At 45.0% G+C, this 23,684-nt stretch overlaps 2 protein-coding genes across 2 annotated transcripts; both read left to right on the top strand.

The window, feature by feature from the left end:
• Positions 1–572: 572 nt before the first annotated feature.
• On the top strand, positions 573–11,853 carry LOC307242015 (zinc finger protein 385D-like; the record flags this gene model as incomplete). Its single annotated transcript, XM_080016339.1, has 8 exons — positions 573–669; positions 1,316–1,368; positions 1,582–1,689; positions 2,912–3,065; positions 4,571–4,798; positions 6,287–6,468; positions 8,156–8,257; positions 11,611–11,853. 8 exons carry the CDS (start codon positions 573–575, stop codon positions 11,851–11,853), a joined length of 1,167 nt encoding a protein of 388 aa, XP_079872465.1.
• Positions 11,854–17,924: 6,071 nt separating this feature from the next.
• sgo1 (shugoshin 1) lies at positions 17,925–23,463 on the top strand. Its single transcript, XM_080016213.1, has 10 exons — positions 17,925–18,009; positions 18,135–18,287; positions 19,116–19,312; positions 19,604–19,656; positions 19,729–19,793; positions 19,989–20,948; positions 21,315–21,434; positions 22,551–22,712; positions 22,845–23,034; positions 23,125–23,463. The coding sequence occupies exons 1-10, from the start codon at positions 17,967–17,969 to the stop codon at positions 23,270–23,272; spliced, it is 2,091 nt and encodes a 696-aa protein (XP_079872339.1). The 5' UTR covers positions 17,925–17,966; the 3' UTR covers positions 23,273–23,463.
• The last annotated feature ends 221 nt before the right edge of the window (positions 23,464–23,684 follow it).

Genomic DNA, 23,684 nt, shown 5'->3' with positions numbered 1-23,684 from the left:
TGATCTTTTCCCTTTTCTCCTTAAGCCCTTAAGCGTGGAAGGTTGTGTAAAGATTTTGGCGGAATATAAATTAGGGGAAGCATATGTTCTTTTGTCTTTATTTAGTGTTTTTATGTGCGGGAACTGCTGTTCTCTTGTCGTTTGCCTCCGTTCGTGTTCTACCAAGATAGCTTACCTAAAGAGAAGAAAGAAAAAGAAACAGAAACAGTCATCAGAACCAGTCATCTAACTGAGTGTCTGTTACACCGGCCTGAGAGCTGGTGCTGAACAGTACAGATGAAAGCAGCAACTGGAGCACATTCCTGTGCACTGTTGTCGAGCCATGATCAAAGAAACCCAAGAGGGTATTACACACACACACACACACACACACACACACACACACACACACACACACACACACACACACACACACACACACACACACACACACACACACACACACACACACACACACACACACACACACACACACACACAGAAGTACTCTTCATTGTTTTAGACAGTGAATGGAATTAATCTGTGGTGCGCAGACTGGCAAAGCTCTCCGGTGGATTCACGCAGATCGCTGCATGAGATCAAAGATCCAACTGGATGACCACTGGATTCTCACCAACACACCCACCGTGCAGCTTCCAACCTCAGCAATGACCGGGCAGCTCGGCTTGTGTTCGTGTACTGTGCAGTAACAGTGAACTATCAGTCTGGAATCTTTCTGTTAATTTTCAATTTTCCAAGCGGCATTATCGACGGGCGCAGACCAAAATGTCTCCGGACACAATTGGTTAAACCCGCAACCAATCAGAGCAACAAAACAGGTGATGTAGCGCTGAGTGAGTTGGTAAATTAAACTTTTACCAAATCCTGTCAGAAGTACGGCAAACACATCTTTCTTATCAACAAACGCTTTCCAGAGAATATATACCGTCCAGTTTGTTTAATACTGTCGCAATACGGATTCAACAGACCGTTCCACATCAGCGGCAGCCATCTTGGTAAGGTGTGTTAACGCCACTCCTCTGCATCGTCATGGTATCAAACCCGCCCCGTATTAGAAAAAAACGGTTGTGATTGGCCCGACCGCGGCAAGGTCAGGTGGAAATCTGTTTGAATGGGAGGGTGGCCAGACGTATTCTGCAGAGCACATGAAACATGAGCTGCAGATTTGGTTCCCAAGGCTAACAGTGAACCACTTTTGTTGTGCAATTGGTTAGCCTTCATGTCCTCATGTCACAATGTCTCAATGAAAATAAGTCATGCAGTGAACTCACATACCTCTCCCAATGTGAGAATAACTCCGCGTTAATGCTTTTAGTCCGATTTGGCTCCACGGCTTCGCCTCTCAAAGCCTCGCCATTGGTGCTGAGGGTAAAAATGTATCTTTTAAGTGTCGTTGTGTGGGTTAACGTGTTTATGTAGCATGTGTTTATACTAGTGTGAGCGGCATGTGGATCTGGTCACATTCCTGCGTAACAGTTTACCCTACGAGGGTTAACCCCTCATCTTAAGCATTTACTTTCTCTGTGTAGTAGGCGTTGCGTAACCTTCCTCTCACCCTAACTTCAACCCTAACTGTTGCAGATGGATCATGTCCACAAGGCTCTGGCGGCTCCGGGCTTGGGGCTGACCACGCCCTCGAAGAGACGGCACAGTTCCTGCGGGGTTTGTCGACTCAAGTTCAACTCCGAGGTGGGTGGGGTGGGAACCGTTTGCTCTGGGTTTTGTTTTCTTCTTCCGCCCGTGCATGTGTTCGTTTCTCGCCCGCGCCCACGCAGGTAAACTGAAATGTGGATCAGGCCCGTCTATTGTTTGCAGGCCGCCTTACCTGTTCTGGGAGTATCTGAATGTTTCTGAGCCAGAGCTTGTTCCATTCGGCTCTGCGGGGAAAAGGTGCCCATGTGAAGTTTTGCGATTGCTGAAGTAAAAAGCCCTATTACCGCCTTTGATACATATCGAGAACGGTGTGAATGTATGCGAATGCATTGGGAATGGATCTGAAGATGCCAGTAACATTCACAACTATTTCTTTATCCATTTTTTAAAATTTAATTTAATTTAATTTAATTTTTTTCTTTATCTATTTTCGTTCACCATCAGGCGAGATTACCTCTCGAAAAGTGCAATTCGGAACTCATATTAGCCCCGGGATTCATGTGCCAGAAAACTACTACATGAAGGCATAAAGGTGGTCAAATGGACCCCTTTTGAAATTGATGTCATTGTTCATTATACTCGATCCATTCATAACTTATTACACTATTACATTATTCAATTTACCCTGTTGGTAAGTTGAATAATTACAGCTGACATTTTTTGGGTGATGTTAAATGTGTATTATTGAACAGTTAAAATACAACGAAGATAGCAAAAATATAAAAATTCACAGCCTAATTTTGAACTAACTAAGTTCTTATTGGCACTGCACGTGTTTTCCAGTGAACATACTTGTGTGATCTTTGGATGTAGAGTACACATGAATAAGAGTCTTGCAGTGTTGGTTTGGAAAAAAAAAAGTTAACAATGCAAGCTGAAAGACTTTTTGAGCTTGTTGCCATGGCAATAGAGGTCCATAATACATTCATTCCTGGAAGTAAATATGATGGGAGGTCAAAATGAAAATTAAGGAGGAAGTTAATCAGGAGAAGTGGTATGGTATGAAGTAATTTTGTTCATTTAATTATATGTCAACTAATTATATGTTGAGGAATGCATTGATTGTATCACCTGAACCTAACACCAATTATTACAAACGTATTCCCCTGTCATGCTCTCTTTTTTGTAGATTATGTTGTTTGTTTAATCTAGATCGACAGACAGACAGACAGATATACAGTATGTTATATAAAACAATATTAATAGAATAATCTGCTCTGCCCTCATTTGATGTGTTTTCTACTTGTTATGTATGCAGATGCAGGCTTCATCCCATTACAGTGGAACCAGACACGCCAAGAGGCTCAAAGCAATGGATGCTAAGATCAGGACCTCTGAACCAGTCGCCAAGGAAACCACGTCACAAATCCTCACATCCCCCTGCGCAGAGCCCTCCAGCTCAGACACCTCAGGTGGGTGTGTGTGTGTGTGTGTGTGGGTGTGTGTGTGTGTGTGTGTGTGTGTGTGTGTGTGTGTGTGTGTGTGTGTGTGTGTGTGTGTGTGTGTGTCTGTCTGTGTGTGTCTCATATGTCTCAATGTGCGCAGACATCAAACGAGTGGCAGGAGCACATCTTTGATTGTGACTTATACCTCTTTTCTCTCCCTCCTACGTCATGAATTTTAACTCTTTGATGTGCGATAAGCTTTGCGCCGCCTCGAGTCTCACTCTGTGAGGATTAAAGGTTAAACGGCATCCTTCACGTTTACATGGATACATATTTACACAGGCAGCACAACACCTGGGAAATGTGAGAATGTAGTGTATGTAGTGGTAGGACGGCCTGAGTTTGCTGACTGATTTCAAACCAGTGTGTGTGTGTGTGTGTGCGTGTGTGCGTGTGTGTGTGTGTGTCTGTGTCTGTGCCTCTGGATGTGTTGCTTTTGTAAGCATGTGGGAGTATGTAACAATAAATTCCTCTCCTCTCCTCGTCGGGTCTGATTCCTTCAGGTTGAATTGCACTTGACACTGCCGAAATTAGAGGGTGTGTTTGCAAACAGGGCAAGCGAGCGAGAGCCAAAGAACAATAATGAAAAATAACGCTTGCGGTGCAGCGTAACTTTTGCGTGGCGGCGGGAGAGCGCTCTCAGATTACTTGGGCAAACAGCCTCCTTATCAGCCTCCGAGAGTGGTGGTGGTGGTGGTGGTGGTGGTGGTGGTGGGGGTGGGGTGGCGGGGGGGGGTATCAAAGGTAACAAGCAAGCACCCGCTCAGCATGGCGGAGATAATCATTGTTATTACCGAGCCGTGAATCCTTACATCAGCCTTCCTCCTCCGGGGGAAGCAGCTCCAGCAGCTCAGCCTCGCAGAGCGATAACGCAGCCAAAGTATTTTCGCTGCGGAGCTGTTCCGTTTAGGCTCCGGGAAAGCACGTCCCCGGAGAAATCATCGATTATGGGAGAGATTATGGAGGTTGAAGGAGCTCATAATCACCCGCAGCCCAGTCTCTCTCTCTCTTTCTCTCTCTCTCTCTCTCTCTGTTTGTGTAACCAAATTTGTGGTTTGCGTTCTACACTCTACAAAGAGTTTCGGCAACAATGGCCAAATGTTGGAATTTCCTACCACACACACACACACACACATGCGCGTGCACGCGCACACACACACACACACACACACACACGCACATGCACACACACAGGTATAGGTATAGTATTGTTTTAGAATCCTGAGAAGATGCATTTGAATTCAATTTAAATTCCTTATAAATTATGAGGTCACCTAATTTGTCCTCGTAATCCCAGTGTCCTTTTAATGCTGGTGGGTTTTATATCGTATATCCTATGAGATCACACACAGAGCTCTTTTTCTGTCTCTGCGTCTCGCTCGAACGCTGGCAGTTTTTAAATCCCACACGTTTGTTTAGAATCCTCAATACAGACGATGCAAACGACAACGTATCTTACTTTCTTGTTTAAGAGGTGCCAGCAGCTACCGCCTCCTCCGAGGCCCCAGCGTCCAGTGGCGGCGGCTCGGCGGATACCTCCCTGTCGCCCATTGCTCCCCCGAGGACGGGGCCGGAGGCGGAGGAGGCGGAGAAAGAGATGGAGACGGAGACGGAGGAAGAGAAAGCCAGACGACTGCTCTACTGCTCCCTCTGCAAAGTGGCTGTCAACTCCGCCACCCAGCTGCAGGCCCACAACAGCGGTGAGAACCACTCACGCACACACACGCACACACACACACGCAGGCACGCACGCACGCACACACTCACACACACACACACACACACACACACACACACACACACACACACACACACACACACACACACACACACACACACACACACACACACACACTGCAGGACCGGATTCACTCCTTTCAAAGTCAGGCGGCGCCTCCGTGGCCTGACGTGTGAACATCGGAGCTATTTTAAACACAACTGGGAGTGAGATTGATATCATTCCCACAACCAGAGCAGAAATTATGGATGGCACTTTCTAAAAACACAACATGGGGTGAGGACGCGCAGATCTCACATCCGATGAGTCTTGGTCGGGTGGGTTAGGGTGAGGATAATGTCAAAGAGAAGGCTTTCTGTGCAACCTTTTTACTGTTTGTGACATTACTCTTTTAGGAGGCAAATATATATCCCTCAAAATGAATCATTATTCTAATTTCAAGCTTGTGTGATTTTTTTTGTTTTTAATCACTTTGTTTTCGCTCGTTTATAAAGAAGAAACCACTCTTCTGATTTGAATTTAACAAAGTTCATCAAAGCTGTACTTGGCTGAAAAATCATGCGATTTCTTCTCACCTTGTTGAGAAGTGCAGCCACCAAACGCTGCTGTTGTTCTCTGGCATTCAGTATGATATCTTTAGGGGTGCCAAAAATTAAGCCTTTAAGTGGTGTGGTTATTTTTGTGTGTTATTTTTCTGTTTTCAAGGAAAACCCATTTTACATTACCTCCTGATCGCTTTCCATCTAATTGAACTCCATTTCGACCACACTGTTCAAATTTTCTTCTAATAATCAGTAAAATGGCCCGGGGTAATGTAAAATGTGCGACAAGTCAAATGGAAGAAACTCAATTTGACCAGTATGGTCTGTTCATCGCACCGCACCGTTGGTTCACAAAACACATCCAGTGATTCACTTTCATCTCCGCCGCTGTTTTTCTTTGGCTTTCCTTCCTCATTTGTCATGACAACAATAAACAGCCTGTTTTATACGCAATTCAACTAATTACGGATAACTGTGGGAATGGGCTCAGGAGCCTTGCTCATTGCACATCATTTCACAGTTATTTATGTTTACGAGATGCGGCAATAAAACATAAACAGGATTTATTAACTCATCCCATGAAGAGACGTGCGTGTTTCTCAGCCTTCACGGAACTTGATTGTTCTACATGGTATTGACTGTAAATGTCCGTGCACCTTTTGATTATGTTTATTTCAGTTGGCTGTATACAACGCTTCATTTTGCAAAGAAGTGATTTCTTTTTAATAGCTTTCCACTGCTCAATCGGCAAGCCAGTCTTAGAAGGCAGTGTCCGATGTCAGTGTCCAAAAGAAATAGTGTTGAAATCGAAGGCACCGCAAGAGCACAATGTGAATGTTTTCTAACTTTGCCGTGCTCCATTTGATGCTGAACATTATCACCGAGGTATCCCTCCATCTCGTACCAAGGCACCAAGCACAAGACCATGCTGGACGCCAGGAGCGGGGACGGAGCCATCAAGTCCTTTCCCAGGTCGGGGGTCAAGGCAAAGTTCACCGCCCAATCTGAGACGCCGACCGGACTCCAGAACAAAACGTTCCACTGCGAGATCTGCGACGTGCATGTCAACTCAGAGACGCAGCTTAAACAGGTGAGTTGTTGTGCAGGTTACCTCAAACTGCAAAGTTTAAGGGGGAACTATTATGCTCCTTTTACCGCAAGTAAATATAGGTCTCTGAGGTCCCCAAAACGTGTTTTAAAATTTTCTTTTTCTGAAAATACAATTCAGATTATGAATTCTAGCCATTCTAACATGCCTCTTAACCATTCTGTTCCAAAAAGTTTTTTTTGTGGGAGGAGCCACCCTCCAAAGGCCCCAAGTTCTGTGAGCCAATGGCGTTTGAGCAAAAGTTCCAGGTTTTGTAGCCAATGGGGTTTGAGCATGGCTCCCAGGTTCCGTTGTATTTACTCCATAACTTTCACTGATTTCACCTCATCAGTCCACCAAAATCTGTTTCTGAGCAAATTTGAGGCGAGAAACAAGCAATCCGGTTTCTGAATCTTCACTCATATCAGATCTACCAGGCTTCATTTCAAAGTTAGTTCTGACTTTCGTTGCCTTCCTTCAGGCTTGTGGGACAACACTGCACCACGACCCACTGGGACTCTCAGACGCAGGGATTATTTCTTCATGTTAATGTCGTGAAATAAAATTAAATCAAATAAATAAATACTCTACAAATATATAAATTGACAATAACCATGCTTTTTTTTTGTTGCAAAATTATTTTTTAATTCTTACATTTTCACTGTCTGCAGTTCCTTCATGGACAGTTGGCCTTAATTTCTCTTTCTTTTTCTTTTTGTTATTTGTTTGTTGAGTTACTCAGATGGGGGACATTTCTAATTCTGCTGAATCCCACCGTGACGTAGGGGTTGGGCGGCAAATGTGAACTGGTTGTTTCAGGACATGTATTCTGAAACTGACAGCTCACAATGAACTGACTGGGTTGTCTTATTTCACATTTTGTGTGTTAATAGACCCACCAGAGACCTAAGTGTATGTGCACAAACACTGAACAAGTGACTTTTGCGTAATAGGTCAACTTTAAAGAAGTAAGTAGGAAAAGTTGAACCCATAAAGACCCAACGTTGCCACTTTTGTGTAATCAAACCGATTACAGTAGCTAACAATGGGACACAAATAAAACAAAATAGTTTGTGAGTAGGTCTTAATCCTAAAGAGAGGAAAAATGAAAAGACCCGTTCCCATGATGGCTGATCTTTTTTGTTTGGATTGACAAAGTTGCCGAGTTAACATGATTTAATGAACGGTTGAGTTTCGATCGAACCGCTTTTCACTACAATCTCACGATCCCCCAAAACTTGCCGTGAAAGGCGGGTGAAAGAGAGTCAGCGCAGCCTCTCCAGCTGAGCGGGTACAGTCGCGGCGTTATCAGCGCTGCGATCGCACGGCTGTGGTCTCGGCAATCGGGACGGATTAGAGTAGACTTTGTCCAGGTGCTCATGCATATCCAACAGTCAGGGGCCGAGGCCACGGACATCTGTTGGTGCTTGTCAACCCAAATCCAAACCATTTTTAAGCACTTTCCCTTATGAATATTCCGAGCTCCGCAGATATAGCGAAGAAATATCGGGCGTTCCGTCTGAGCTTTTTCCCCCTTTTGGGATCCGTCTCCCCTCCCGCTACGGAAACATGTCGTCTTGGGTTTAGCGCTCGGTCTTCATGGCTGTTCTGTCCCCGCCCGCACCTCTTTCTTTCTCTCTCTCTCTCTCTCTCTCTCTCTCTCTCTCTCTCTCTCTCTCTCGCCCCCCAGCACATCAGCAGCAGGAGGCATAAAGACAGAGCAGCTGGAAAACCGGCCAAACCTAAGTTCAGCCCCTACGGCCCCACCCAGCGCCAGCAGGGTCCACGGGCGGTGAGTCCTCTGGGTCTGACGTGTGTGTGTGTGTGTGTGTGTGTGTGTGAATGCACCGTCCGTGTTGAAGAACAAGCATTTTCTCCCCTCACTTCAGTTGAGTTGTTGGCCAGGGAAAGACTTCCCACACAGGCCGACACCACACCTTTTAAGACCCCCCCCCCCCCCTAGCCGTGTAGTACACACGCTATAGGATTGAGGAAACGACACAAACCAAGACACAAGCCATCAAACACCTGAAAAACAAGCAAAGAAAAACATTTGAATATGTAACCTTAGCCAAACTTTATAACGTTCCAGAATCTCACTGATATTTCCAGGACATTTGATCAGTTTTCGAATTTCCATGTGTTTTCCTGGACTGGAAAACTCGTCCATAAATTTTCAGGATATCCAGGTTTTACGGGACACTGGGGGACCCTGATGGTTCAGTTAGGTGCACTTTTTGGTGATGTCCATAGTATTTTTCCGTTATATATCTACCATGTAGACATGTACTATGTTGAGTGTCTTTTTTTTTAGTTCCTCCTCTGGCAGGTTTTTGGCCTGTAGCCAGTCCCGAAAACAACAACGAGAGAGAGAGGGGGGGGAGCATAAATGATATATAAGAGTCTCAGTACCTGCTTCATTTAAATCTGCACCTACTCATCCATCCATTTATTTATCTATTTATTTGTTTGTTTGTCTGTCTGTCTGTTTAATTAATTATTTGTTTATTTATTTGATGGCCTTGGAAATTACTTTAACCTACCTATTATAAAATTGTAGATATCAATGAATCAATCGATCAATTAAAAAAAAAAACTAAGATTTTCTTCAAAGCCAATCATAATAACATGAGGATGAGAGCAGTGCATTCATTTACCTTTTCATCTGGTTTGGATCCTCTCATGTGAAGCAGCGTTAGATCCAACAATGCTAAGTTAGCTAGTCACGTTTAGCACCGAAGCAATTCTCAAATGAACACATTCTGTGGAACGTATTCGCGGGGTCAAGAAAAACCAGCTCAAATAAAATGCCCCGCTACCGTTCATCATCACTAGCCGTTAGTCAGTCAGCCCAGTTTAGTTGTGCTAAAAATGTTAGCCGTGTGGCTAATACTAAAAGTGTTAGTGGTAGTAGTAGTAGTATGGCTAATGCTCATGTTTAATTTTAAGTGCCAAAGGTCAAAATGTGAGCCAGACAGCTGAAGTTTCACTGCCTTGGTTAACTTATGTAATGTAACAAATATTAGCTAATGTTAGCTAACGTTTGCGGGCGTAACCAACATGGGCTATATGTTACCTTTCATAATTTGTCCCTTGAAGAATTTGCGAGTGTTCCTCCAACGAATCCAATAAAGTCCACGAGGATTGAAGTCACTGTATTTAACCCTTGAACGTCTTACTCCTGACAGCACCCTTCAGGCCGTCACCCACAACGTGAACATAAGCATGCGAAGTGAACATCTTTTTGGATAATCGCGGTGAAAAACCCAGTGCAGATGTCTGACACTTCTCTCCCAGTTTCACGCTGAAGCGAAAAAAAAACCAACGTTCTTCTTCTTTGGTGTTTATGAGCGGGTGACAAAGCAGCTCCGAGGTGCGTTACGCCCACCAACGGGACTTTTTCAGTATTTCCAGGGACGTCCTGGGCCCCTTCAGAGGAGCACAGGGAGCGGCGTCCGAGACCTTTGGCTCGCCGCAAGCGAAAAAATCCTGCAGCAGCCAATCACATTGCAGGTTTTTCTCGGTCCAGCCAATCACAGAAGAGGAAGACACATAGACGGAACCTATGGGAGACAGCTCGCGGAACCGGAGAGAAATAACTCATCTCAAAGAAAAATCAAAAATAATACACAATAACGAAGGGAAAGGAGGTAGAAGAAGGAATCTTCAGGGAATTGTTGCAACCAGCAGAATATCCAGTATGGGCCATTGTCGTCCAAGAAGTAGAAAAAACACGTCTGACTTTGCAGCTACTTATGGGGAAATTGAAGGGGAATCAGAGTTCAAGTGATTCCATGTAGACACCGTTGTACATTAACTTACAATCAAATCTAATTACAAGACCAGTCACACCATCACGACCATGCTGGTCTGAAGCCATCCGACCAGTCACACCATCACGACCATGCTGGTCTGAAGCCATCCGACCAGTCACACTGCTCACCTCTCAACCAGCTACACCAACTGGTCTACCAGCTGATCACCAGTCAAACCAGCTTGACGAATCTGGCCCACCAGGTAAATCCAGCAAGACCAGCTAATGACCTGCTCAGGTTTGTAGCTGGTTCCAGCTGGATTCGACGGCAGGGATGTACTGCACATGTTCTGCTTTGCAGCGTTTGCGTTTGGCGCCGTGGCTGGTGTTGTGTTTATGACTTCTTCTTCTTCCGTTTCAGTCCGCTTGACTCCCAATCAGATATCTGTCTTTCTCACCTGACAATACAACAGACGGCCTCCCAGGGGTTCCCCCCTCGCAGTACAGGATGTTGGATCGGGGAAGTAAAAAACACCCTTAACATACCTCACACCGCAGGAAAATCTGGCAAGGTAATCTAGGACCACCAAAAAAGTCGGGACTCTGCTCACGAACGTCCTGTGGAAGAAATTCTTCTGCCATGATCGGTGAGGTTAATCAGCCCGCTGCAAGAAAACAAGAAGTGAGAATATTAAAGATATTCATTCTGCAGAATAAAGAGAAAGATTCAGTACTGCTCCAAAGCAGTGTTCTGACCAGTCTGATGTTATTTCAGATGAAGAGGGCTTTATACAACAACACAGGGTGTGGCCTTGGTCAGAAGTCGTTTACAGGGCTGTGCCCCTCAGCTGTCTCCCTGGGTGTTAGCCCCAAAACAGTGACTTCACAGGCACTTGCAAACCTCACCTGGCAGACGCAGCTCATGATCCCTTACAATGCACCTCCAGGCTCCCCTGGGGTTATTCTTCATCTCCGAGGTAAACAGGACCGAATGGGATCTGGTTCTTCCATGTTAGAATTGACACTGTAACGAGAAAGAACATTCCTCTTTACGGAAACTCTGGGGGGGGGGGGGTGCTGGCTCCTGGAAACACAGAGGCAATGTTTTGAAGCCCCCCCCCCCCCCTCTACAGGTAGAGGCTATTGTCCTCATTGAAATAGTTGATTGTATGCATTTTTCTCTCACGGTCTGAAGGGCGGAATGGGGCCCAAAATGGGCTCCATTATCTTGTAGTGTGTATCCCGCTTTAGAAGTTGATATGACACCAACCTGATTGGTTTTGAGTAACATGGAGATGACAAGAGTATGCTTTGAAGCCAGACTTGAGGTTGCACAATGAGGATGACCGTGTACGGGCCTGAGTTGTTGGTACATTTGTGTTCCCCCGCAGGTTCGCCTGGCGCTGAGGAAGGAGCAGGACTTGATCAAACCTCTGTCCTCGTGTCTCGTCCGGCGGCAGCGCTCTGCGGCCACCGCCGCCGCCATGGCGACTCTGCTGCCCTTCCACCTTCGAGCCACGCCCAACTCCGGCCCCTCGCTGTTCCCGACGCAGCCCCTCGCCCAGGCCCTGCTGCATCCGGCCGCCAGGCCAATCTGCTCCGCACACACCCCTGTTCTGTTTTCCCCTTACTGACCGGGAGCTACATCTCAATGGACCACGGCCCCAACACACCCTCGCCATGTGGTCGTCCTCACGCCACACAGACCCATGGATTGTGTAGAGTTTTGGACTCAAACTTAAACTCGAGATACCAGGCAGAGACACCTGCGGTCATGGGTAAAACATCCCAAATCTACACAGACTGAAACCAGGATGGAAACTGGACACAAATAAAGTGCAGTGGACCAATGACATCATCTATAGATATGGAAACACATAGCAGAATTTAGTATTTTGTGTGTGTGTGTGTGTGTGTGTGTGTGTGTGTGTGTGTGTGTGCGTGCGCGTGTTTGTATGCGTGCGCAGGCGAGTGTGTGTGTGTGTGTGCGTGTGCGTGCATGCGCGTGTTTGTGTGCGTGCGCGGGCGAGTGTGCGTGTCATGGGGAAGACATCGCAAATCTACGCGGACTGAAACCAGGATGGAAACTGGACACAAATAAAGTGCAGTGGACCAATGACATCATCTATAGATATGGAAACACATAGCAGAATTTAGTATTTTGTGTGTGTGTGTGTGTGTGTGTGTGTGTGTGTGTGTGTGTGTGTGTGTGTGTGTGTGTGTGTGTGTGTGCGTGTGTGCGTGTGTGCGTGTTGCTGTGCTTGCGTGTGTGTGCATACGTGTGTTTGTGTGTGTGCTTGTGCTTGTGTTTGAGTGTGCCTGTGTGTGCATGTTTGTGTGTGTGTGTGCCTGCGTGCGCGGGCGTGTGTGCGTGTGTTTGTGTGCTTGCGTGTGCGTACTTGTGTGTGTGTGTGTGCCTGTGAGGGTCTGTGCGCGTGTTGGTGTGCTTGCCTGTGTGTGCGTACCTGTGTTTGTGTGTGTGTGTGTGTGTGTGTGTGTGTGTGTGTGTGTTTGTGTGTGCGCGTGTGTTTGTGTTTGTGTGTGTGTGTGTGTGTGTGTGTGTGTGTGTAGAAGTACCATTTTAAAGTCTGTTTAGATAAGACTTATCCTCCCTAGTCACCGTAAGGCCTGGACTGGATCAGTAATGTGGTTGGTTGGTTTATTTCATTAGTGCCATCGCAGTTCCAACACGGGCAAACGAAACAAAGTACGTGAAACAGGAACTTCTATGATTGCTAATTGCTGTCGGTCCCAAATGCAAATGAGTGTGAATGTAATCTAAGCATGCTTGAAATAAGATTTTTTTTATTATTTTTAATAAACCGTGACAGTGGATGATGACCTCTGCAGCTGTGTGTCTTTATTGGGTCTTCATACACAGTTAATATGACGTGATATAGGGACATAACCAGCCCCAGGCACAGGAATGACCGCCTATGGTGAGCTGCATTGTTTTTACCAGGCTTACTGTAAAAAGGGGACACTTGAAAAGAAATGACTATATATTACAGCCCCCGACAGGAACTCCTTTTGGATCTGCATAAAAGAGGTTTTTTTAATTTGTTTTAGCTCCGTGAATAGGTGTCCGCTGAGACGTTGTCAGACACCAGATGTCACCACCTCCCAAACCCGTAATTCTCTTTGTTCCAACTTCGACTTCGACGCCAGAACCATCAGTCTTCCATCTTCAGGGGAACAGCAGATCGACAATAACGCCCTCTGGGTTCCCTTTCAGGTATTTTCTTAAAATATAACAAATCAAGATAAATTAGGAGACATCCATTTCCTATGTTTGGCTCCAGATTAAGCCCTCTTCTACAGATGATTTATTACTTAGATTAGGTAAAGATCTCCAGCCCAAGCGTCCCTGTGAGAGAGACACAGACCACAAATGTTTTGCATTATTTGAGTTTTTGACCCTAACCTTAACCTGATGCTGCAGCAACATTAATCCAACAGAGGGGAAGCTCCCATGGAACCTTTTGAACATTGAAGGGTTCGCGCAGACACACATAGCGTAGTTGTTTCTGTAGAACATGAACACGCTGTCTACCACGGGGGGGTGTGCGAGGTGATGTCATCTTTAATATTTGCCAAGGTCAAAGGTAATTTGATCAGTCTTTAAACTTACTATTAAAATAATATATGAATTACTGCAATATTGAAACTGTTGAGCTGGAAAATACAAATTCCTGTCCCGTAGTACCTCCAAAAACAAATCATTTAAATCATCTCGCAGTTGTCACAGCAGCCTAACTGCCGCCGAGGACATCTGGTGATTAGAAACATCTGCATACAGTGAAGGATTCTCGGCTTAATATTTAATATTAAGCTGGCTCTCAGAATCCAGGCCTCCTCGGCCCCTGAGGAGCCAAGCTCAACCCCCCGCTGAAATGTCTCCCATTTTCAACATTCTTTGTTTCATTTTGATTTCCTCCTTGTTCTTTTAATTGCTGTTCTGTTAACAGGGTCTCTTACATACAGATGCACGACACACACGCATGTCAGCAGCACTGAAGCCTGACGTGGCGCCCGGGGAGTGTTTTTCAGCACTGGCTTGGCTGGAGGGAGTAGAAAGGAGAGTTGTGCAGGCCATGCGAGGGCCGGTTTGCCTGCTGTTCATCCGGAATAATAAAATTCTAGGCTGGGTTGGGACGAAAACTGTCGCCATTTGAGCTGTTTGCTATAGTGTTGTTAAATTCAAATCACTAAACAAAGGTTTACATGAAAAAGAAAAAAAGGCGCAGTGTGTAGAATTTACCGAAACACTAGATGCCACTAAATTCTTCGCACTGCACCTTTAAACAGCAACAAGAGAAATAAGAAAACACTCTGAAAAATGGATATTAAAAAGGCAACTGCCAATATTTAATCTAAAACTAAATTAAGTTACAAGTTGCACAGATTATCTCAATTCTATATTATTTTGCATCTAGAAACTCAAATTTCCTGACCCTTCCTTTACCCTTCACCCACATGACCGTTCCATCCAGACCCTGTATTGTACGTGGTGTAATGGAGTAAACATTGGTCCCTGAACAGCCACTCCTCCATGACGTCATGTAGCGATGTCCATTTCAACTCCTGCACCACACAGCCTATGGGAGCTGCTCATCGGCCAGCGATGCATCTCCGCCTCCAGTGGGTCGCCAGGGTTGCAGAAAGGTGGGCAGGGACCTGGGGCACAGGTACCGGTCGGGGGTCGTGAGTCAGGTCGAGAACTTCTGCCCACGGCTGTCGATAAAGCTTAATGGTGGACTGAGGTCATGGAATAACAAAGGAGGGATGTGAGTCCTCTTCTTCTGCAATGAAACGGTCTTTTCCAACTCCCGGTCTCCCCTGTGTGAGTGTTCAGAAACAGCCCCGCCTGGCGAACCAAGAACTGCTTTATCCCTGTGAGACGAGGGACTAATGTTAAACCTGCAAAAGAAAAAAAGAAAAAAGGTGACGTAGGCTCTGAAAGTATTACAGCCTGGAAGGCATAATGGCCAAACTGTATCGCCAGAGAGTCTCATTGTGACTGTGAGGCTTTGTGCTTCTCTTGCCCCAGTTTTTAAAGTGCATGCCATTGCAGGTGTACTCTTAGTCGTGTCCTCAAAGAAATAAGTCTGTGACTGCAAATGCATTGGTGAATGATCTCAGTTACGTTCATTTGATCATAGTATTGAAACATCAAGGGCATTTTACTGCACAATAGACTATTAAGGTAAACATTGTTTTTCGCAATAATAAAGTAAAGGAGATGTCTAGGCCTGTGGGGTTTGTACAAAGAGTTATCCGTCCTACAAACTCTATTAATCCAGCAGCCATAAAACCAAATTCCATGAATCTCTAATCTGTTCCTTTCTTAATGTTTGCCTTGGGGCTGATTACACACCCTGTGTTATGATTTCATTATCCCTAATTCGGAGTTTGACTTCACACACTTTCCATATTAGCACAGCGCTGTGGCTTATTTTGTGCTGTGGGAAGCTGCGTGCACAAATTAAAGTTAATGCTTTTCATCTGGGTGAGGAGCTGCTCGCACACATTGAGAGCAGTGTAAGGGCATACTTTGTCAGAGCCAGGTTGGCGATTGCTTGGTAATTATGTATCTGCAGGGTTTACAGTAAGCCTTTACAGTATGAATGTGAAAAATAATTGTAGAATTAATCTATTTGATCTTAATCTACTACTGTTTATAATCTTCTGTTCATTGGGCCTTCATCAAAGTCTTGCAGCCAACACAATACCACGATTGACCGACCAACGCATTAGAACTGATGTCTTCGATTCTCTGCTAAAAGATATTTTATTATCATTGTTTTTTTGTTTTTTTTCGTCTCCTCTGACACGCGGATAGTATGGAAAGGAATAAGATGAAACTGTAGATCTGGAAATCCGAGCAAGGGAGCCAATACACACCAAGGTTCTCTGGAGAGTCTATATGTTTGTTTCTGTCTTTCTGCTGTGTGGCGAGGGATATTTTTCCCATTGAGAAAAAGCTAGAACAGATGAGCGGAAGTTATCCTGCATTAATTAAATCTCAGGTTCTCTCAGGTTAGGATTTGAAAGCACTCCTGCTGCTCCTGCTTTAAATCCCCGGCCTTGTACAGTATTCAGCGTACCTGAAATGTGTACCAATATGACCATGTTAACCCTTTAGAGTAAACAAGCCCTGTGCTTGTCAAGTGTGCAAATGCAGAATGCTTTTTATACAACAATTGTGCAATAATTTGCAATATTTATGCAACATTTTATAGCTCAATGCAAAGACACAATTCCCTATCTTGTTGAACGGAATAATTACACCTTTTTAGGTGCACATATGGAAAGTAAAGGAGACATAAACATAAAAACATAAAAATGCAAACAAGCAAAATACACTTAATAAAAATAAGTCAAGGTACAAAGAACAAATAAGTGATGGGTACTGAAAATGATGTAATTTATTTGGTAATGATGGGTCGTCACACTCACCCCCATTTCTTTTCACTAACCATGTAACCATATAGGGTCATGTTGTTTAGTCTCATAGCCAGTGCCCGGGCTTACGTGTGGGTGCACACCATGTTCCCGAAAATTTCCCGAACATAATGATCTTTATTGAAATCTCAAACATTTGTCACAAAGCAATGTTCAGCTTTTACACTATCCACAGCAACTGCACTTTTTGTGATTCTGACGGTAAAAGTCACCACAGAGACAATTACAACCAGCCGGCCCCCGGAGATCGGGGCTCTCTTCCGGAAAGACCCCTGGCGCACGTTCTTAAAACTTTTGTACCAGAACCTAATAAATACTCAATATAATCTCCCGATTAGAGGCCTTTCTGTGTGGAGTTTGCATGTTCTCCCCGTGCTCACATGGGGTTCCCTCCTTGTAACGTCAGTGAGGACCCCCACCAAAAAACATGCAGAAAATCGTTGTCTGACCAGCGATTGACGTATGAAATTGGTCCCTGTGTGCTGCCCACTGCTCCTGGCTGCCCCCCCCCCCCCCCCGGAGGGAGGACAAGCCAGGATGGGATAGAAGCAGAGAACAAGGTGTGTGTGTGTGTGTGTGTGTGTGTGTGTGTGTGTGTGTGTGTGTGTGTGTGTGTGTGTGTTGGTCACCGTCACTGCATGAGTGCATACGTTGTGGTGTGTGTGTGTGTGTGTGCGTTTGTGTGTGTGTGTGCGTGTGTGTGTGTGTGTGTGTGTGTGTGTGTGTTGGTCACCGTCACTGCATGAGTGCATACGTTGTGGTGTGTGTGTGTGTGTGCGTGTGTGTGCGTGTGTGTGCGTGTGTGTGTTGGTCACCGTCACTGCATGAGTGCGTACGTTGTGGTGTGTGTGTGTGTGTGTGTGTGCGTGCGTGCGTGTTGCGGTGCGTGTGTCCAAAGATTCTTCTCATTGTTATTCTTCTCATCTTCGAAATGACTGTCTTTGTCTTTGTCTCAGCCCAATCGCAATCAACCATCAGTACAAAATATATATTAGTTTAAATCCTCTTGATGGGAATTTACATTTGTTCCTGTTCATTTTAGTCGTAATTCTCTATGTATTACAACTGTGACGTACACGTGTAGTCATGTGTTTGTGGTGCACTGCGCCATCTGCTGGCGGAAAATTGATTTACCGGAAGTGACGTGACCCCCCCCCCTTCGACCAATGAGCGGCCGCAGCGGACAATTCGAACGTCAGCAACCGTGCAGTTGTGAACGGAATAGACTATTATGTCCTATTATTATTGCAATTTATTGCGCATCGAACGTCGCGTTTAGGTGATGCACACACGGAGACAACACGTCTCACCCCACCCTCATGCGGGTAAGTCTCGTTGCGTCGCATTTTAGAGTCTAAAATGCGAGCGGCTTAGCTAACGTCTACCACTGCGTCTGGCTGCGTTTTCCTCCTCCTCTTGTAATGTTTGAACGTCGTTGTGTTGCGGTAAGGGGCCGTGGCCATGGCGAGGGAGAGGGTCCAGAAGAAGTCCATCCAGCAGAGTCTGGACAACATAAAGGAGAAGATGAAGGAGAAAAGGAACAAACGGCTGTCCAGCGCCACAGCACCCAGAGGACACAGGAAGATTACAAGACAAACCAACGGTGAGGAAAGATCCTATCCTGTTGTTGTTGTTGTTGTTGTTGTTGTTGTTGTTGTTGTTGTTGCTGTTGCTGCTGTTGTTGTTGTTGGTTACACAAAGCATGAATACACTTTGTGAATGCCTAATGCCTTAATGCCTATCATTTTTGAGGGGGCGGGGTTAAATGGAACCCTTACCATGAAGCGGAGAGCATGCAAAGACACCCTTACAGTTGTACTTGCTGAAATGAATGACATGCTCACTTGGTTATAAACGACTTGAGGAAATCAAAAATAATGTTGTGATCATAGTTTGACGCTAATCTTATAATTGTGAACTAAATTATATCTAGCAATATAAATTGTGGCCCCAGAGACATGCTTTCTTCAAATGGGGTCCGTGGCCTTAATGCATATCAAATGTACGCTCCTTGTAGACAATGTTGCATTGCATTGCATTGCATTGCATTGCATTGCATTTAGCAGACGCTTTTATCCCAAGCGACTTACAATTGTTCAATCACCGATGGACGCAGCCATCAGGAGCAATTAGGGGTTAAGTGTCTTGCTCAAGGACACCACAGCATGCTAGCAGGAGGAGCCTGGGATTGAACCAGCAACCTTTAGATCACTAGACGACCAGCTCTACCGCCTGAGCACCATCCCCCCTAATATCCATATACCAACACATTTTTGACATGCAACAGTTGAAATTTATATCCGATTTATATCTTCCAGTGTAATTTACTTTACTCTAATGTGGAAATCTTGACACCCTCCAACAAATTGTGGGCCACACAGTCAATTCCCCAACCAATTAACCCTCCCCCCTTTACTTTTCTACCTCCAAGTGGGTAACACAAGGCACATCATCCTGAAGGGAGTCCAGTTGAACAACAAGCTGCTGGCTCTGGCCTTGCAGGCAGAAAAGGAGAAAGTGCAGCAGGCCAACAACGTGATCCTGCAGATGAAGAGAGAACAGCAGGCGTTGTTTATCCACCTGCTGTTGCTCAAGAGGAAACTTAAGGAACAGGAGGTCTTGGTGACGGTAAGGCTGTTGTGCCTGGGAGGTTTGAGGTTAGGATTGTGATGCTTGTATGTATACTGTGTCTTGGGCCACTGTAGTTTGTCCTCTATGAAGATGTGAGTGCACAGAATAATGGCCATCCTGGTTCAGTGACTTCAAGCTCAGTCAATTTCACCGGGGATTAACGTGTTGATAACATGAAGGTCCGACCAGGATCAAAGAAATTCTGTTAATACTGTGTTTTTGTTTTCATTTTTATAGGTACATCGTTATAAAAATAAAAAGTCATGATAATTTCTATTGTAATTATAGAGTGACTCTACTAAACTCCCAGCTGAACCTCACAACTCAGAGGAATTATCCAGGTAAGAGATTCTAAATCAAATACATGAATTCCTATGTCCAGTTGCCTTCAATCAACTTATGGAATTTTACAGGAAAAGACAGATCAGACCAAACACTGACAAGCACCTCATGTGTGAGGCTCCAACCAACAGTCAAGGTACTATGCACGCGTTATGTCATAAGTGAAAGGAGATTAGATGTTTTAATTTATATTCAAGATTGCACTACTAAGAGCACAAAAAACATGTATTTTATTTATATGGGAAGCATAATTTTTATGACTAATATAAAACATTCTGAATTAAGCTGTGTGGTAATAAACTCAGTACTATTAATTTCCCTTTGCTTGCAGACTTTCAGGCACCAGAAGGGCCGAGACGGATTGAAATCGACACAGAAGTCATTCTGCCACCCACGGTGGTTGTGAGGCGTGGAGCATGGCGCTGCAACAGAAGAACGTCTGAGCGTCTGCAGGGGCCAAGGCAACTGGGCAACGTGAACCTTGCTCTGGGTGCGGCGACGGCTGTTGCAGATATTCTGGAGGATGTTGGGGCATTCACAGCAAGCCCTATTCACAGTGAATGTATAACCAGGAACCAAACAAAGCCCAAAGTTGGACCAGAACCAGCTGAGCCCACTGAACTGTCAGATCAGAGAAGCCAGCAGATCAGCACCAGCAGACCAGAGGAGATCCAGCACTCCACACCAGAGCCCGCTCCAGCCAAATCTCAGCAGCAGCTTGGCAGGAAAAGAGCCAATCAGCAGCCCCGGCCTAAACCGGAGCCGGTGGCGCGGAAACCTGAGAGGGGCCGCAAACCAGAGCGTGGCCCGTTCAAGAAACCGTGGGAAAATCCGAAACCCAGAGCTCGCTCTAAAAGCCGGGAGCAATCCGCCACTCGGGCCAGGAAGGCAGCTCAGCCGCAGACTGACAAGCTCAACACCTCGCTCGGCTTCAACGACACGTTTGACTTTGACTGCGAGGGGACGGTTCACCTCACCCCGTTCAAGGCAAAGGCTGAAGATGCCCAGGCAGCCACACCCGTCCACGAAGAAGACACACACATGGGACAGACTCCAGCGCAGTCCACGCCTATGGTTTCCATGGAGAGAGAGTCTGATGTGTCTTTGTCTTCGTCTGATCTGGATGATAGTCCCTATGTTCCTGTCAGAGCCTGGAGAAGACTGAGCTCCCCCGACAGGAGCAAGATGGTCCCCACCCGAAGGCGCTGCAGACAAAGTGCAGTGAAGGCGACCAAAGAGGACGACCTGCTCACTGAGAACTTAGGTTTACGTTCAAGCTCAAGTTCAAGAGGTTATTTGTCACATACATATATAGTTTGTTTTTTACTTAATCATTTTTCTCTCAAAATTGCAGGGTTGAGTTAATGTAACCTAAGCAGTCATTGTATTCCGTGAACTCGGGCATTTTCTTTCAATACTATACGTAGTTCATATTTAAGACATTAACTTTTAGATAAGAAAATTGATGGTTTAACTTAATTACCAGTCGATGCCTTTCTTATTCTCTTCCTTTTAAATTTAAGCCTCCATATCGTGTGTGTGTGTGTGTGTGTGTGTGTGTGTGTGTGTGTGTGTGTGTGTGTGTGTGTGTGTGTGTGTGTGTGTGTGTGTGTGTGTGTGTGTGTGTGTGTGTGTGTGTGTGTGTGTGTGTGTGTAGTGTCTAGCGAGGATGGTTCAGAGAGTGAAGCTGTGTCCCAGGAGAGAGTGAAGCTGCCTGTGACCCCTGATCGTGTTTCTGCTGGAAGAACTGACCCAGCTGAACAGGAGAACCACCAACGTAAATATGAAAGAGAAGGTTGATTCTGTCATGGTTTAGGAAATAATTCTTGTTGACCACAATTTCATACATTAATAATAATAATACATTTATTTATTGGGCACTTTTTATAACTGAGTTCCAAAGTGCTTCACAGAGAACATCAAATATAAGAAAAAACTAAATACAAAGACAAGGTACAACAAGTCCATATGCAGATAAAATAAATACGCAGACAATGGTTAAACAGTAAATCAATGAATTAAATAACATAAAATAATATAATGCCAAATAAGAGATAAAGACATCTCGACTACAATCAGGATGTTTTCCAGTAGAAAGAAGACTTGAAACCAAGCATTACCCAAACCCAGCCAGACTTATTTTCTCAGTCAGGTTGTTCCCTAGGGCTCTGAGGGCAAACGCTCTGTCACACTTAGTTTTAAGGTGACAAAGTAGACAACAAGCTCCGCTCTGAGGAACTCAAGCTACATATAGTCTCATTTAGGGTTAAGAGGTCTAAAATATAGCTAGAGGCCCGGCCAGGAAGAACCGTAAATGTTATCTGTAAATTCTTAAAAACCAATGCTGAAACATACAGGCAATTAAATCCCAGAGCAAAAAATTAAGTGAATTAACAAAATAGGACAGACAACGTCCTCACTGGCTTCAAAGACCCCTGCCCTCCTCTCCTGCCCAACCAGCCTCCCAGGAAGTCCACCAAGTACAATGATAAACAAATACCTGCAAAGTAGTATTATTTATTATTTATATAGTAGTATAATTAAGCTATATCTTCCCTTTGGTCTACCATAGAACTGACCGCCATTTTCAACCTGGTCCTAATTTTCCTAACTAACCTAATTTACCAAAAATGCAGATAGTCTCTGACCAACATTTATTAAAATGCTTCCATACGGTTAACTGGTGATCTGGGCCGTCAGCATACATACAGGCCAAATGATCACAAATTCATCCAGAACATACTGATCTCAATCTTGAATCTCTACCCGTGCTTTTTACCAGATATGTATACTGGATAATGTATCTAATATAAATAAACATGTTTCATTCAATCTCAACTTGATCTTTATATAGATGTTTTACCAAACAGGTGATGCTTTGTCTTTGTTCCAGAGCCTTGTGGGGGGGAAATAGATAACCTGGGCGCCATCGCTGTCACCCCTGGACTGGAGGCTGAAATGATGATAGACAGCGTCCTCACCAGCTTCAGAGAAGACCTCTGCCCTCCTCTCCCGCCCAACCAGACTCCCAGGAAGTCCACCAAGTGCAAGAAACGTAAGATGGATGGGTTTTTAGGGGCATTCTGTGTGGCTTCACTGCGCACGTTAGCTCCTCACTGGTGTGCAGGCCCACACACACACACAGCTCACTAACCTCCAGCGGGACTGTTTCTCACGTTTTCCACAGGGAGGTTTGGTGTCAGGACAGCGGGGCGGGGCTTGAGTCTGTGTGATGTGACCAATCTGTCCCCCGCAGCGTACCGCAAGTTCTCTGCCGGTGGCTCACGCCTCTCCGACGTCCACTGCTCCATCCCCGTCCGTACCCGCAAGAGGAGCTGCACCATGACGGTGGACTACAAGGAGCCATCGCTGAACGCGTTAGTGGCTTTTTACTATGACCACTTCTCCGCTTGTGTCTGTCCCAGGAATTCACCGAAGGATTCTTTTATTTATTCCCGCGTTTCCAGGAAACTCCGACGTGGAGACAAGTTCACGGACGTGCAGTTCCTCCGCTCGCCCATCTTCAAACACAGGTCCGACCAAGGGCCCAGAAAGTCCATGAAGAGCCAGCAGCCCTTTGAGAAATACAACGAGTCGTTCGTAGGCTGCCGCTGACAGCGCGGCGGGTCATCTTTGAGTATTTATTTTACCATAGTTGTGATTCCTTTTCAACCTCTATTTTATTCAAATATTCTTTGAAGCTGTTTTTTTTTAAGTTTTTTTTATTCTGTGATTAAGAACGGCTGTGATCATTGTTACGTTTCTTTTATGTTTTAATAATAATTTCATTTTTTATTTTATGTATTTTATTAATACCTACATCTTTCAGTTTGTAATATGTCCAAACTGTTTATGATCCTTATTGTGAATATTTCGTGGCATTAAATATCAAATCTGATGCGGTAATAAGCTTTTAGATCACATTCTATATATGTACTAACTGTTGAAATAGGCAGTACAAATTGAGATGGTTTTCCTTATGATCACATAATAAACTGAAGCTCTAACTTGAGTTGAATCATAAGCT

This window comes from Zeus faber, assembly GCF_960531495.2.
Source record: "Zeus faber genome assembly, chromosome: 1".
Taxonomy (NCBI): domain Eukaryota; kingdom Metazoa; phylum Chordata; class Actinopteri; order Zeiformes; family Zeidae; genus Zeus; species Zeus faber.
The sequence above is the reverse complement of the archived record's forward strand: the minus strand, read 5'-3'. Positions and strand labels throughout refer to the sequence as shown.

What these genes read in the sequence shown, in the direction of transcription:
- sgo1 (XM_080016213.1), top strand. Translation starts at nt 17,967, where the DNA reads ATGCACACACGGAGACAACACGTCTCACCCCACCCTCATGCGG. An exon ending in AACTCAGAGGAATTATCCAG is followed by an intron (nt 19,657 to 19,728) that starts GTAAGAGATTCT and finishes GGAATTTTACAG; the next exon opens with GAAAAGACAGATCAGACCAA. An exon ending in GTCCACCAAGTGCAAGAAAC is followed by an intron (nt 22,713 to 22,844) that starts GTAAGATGGATG and finishes CGTTTTCCACAG; the next exon opens with GGAGGTTTGGTGTCAGGACA.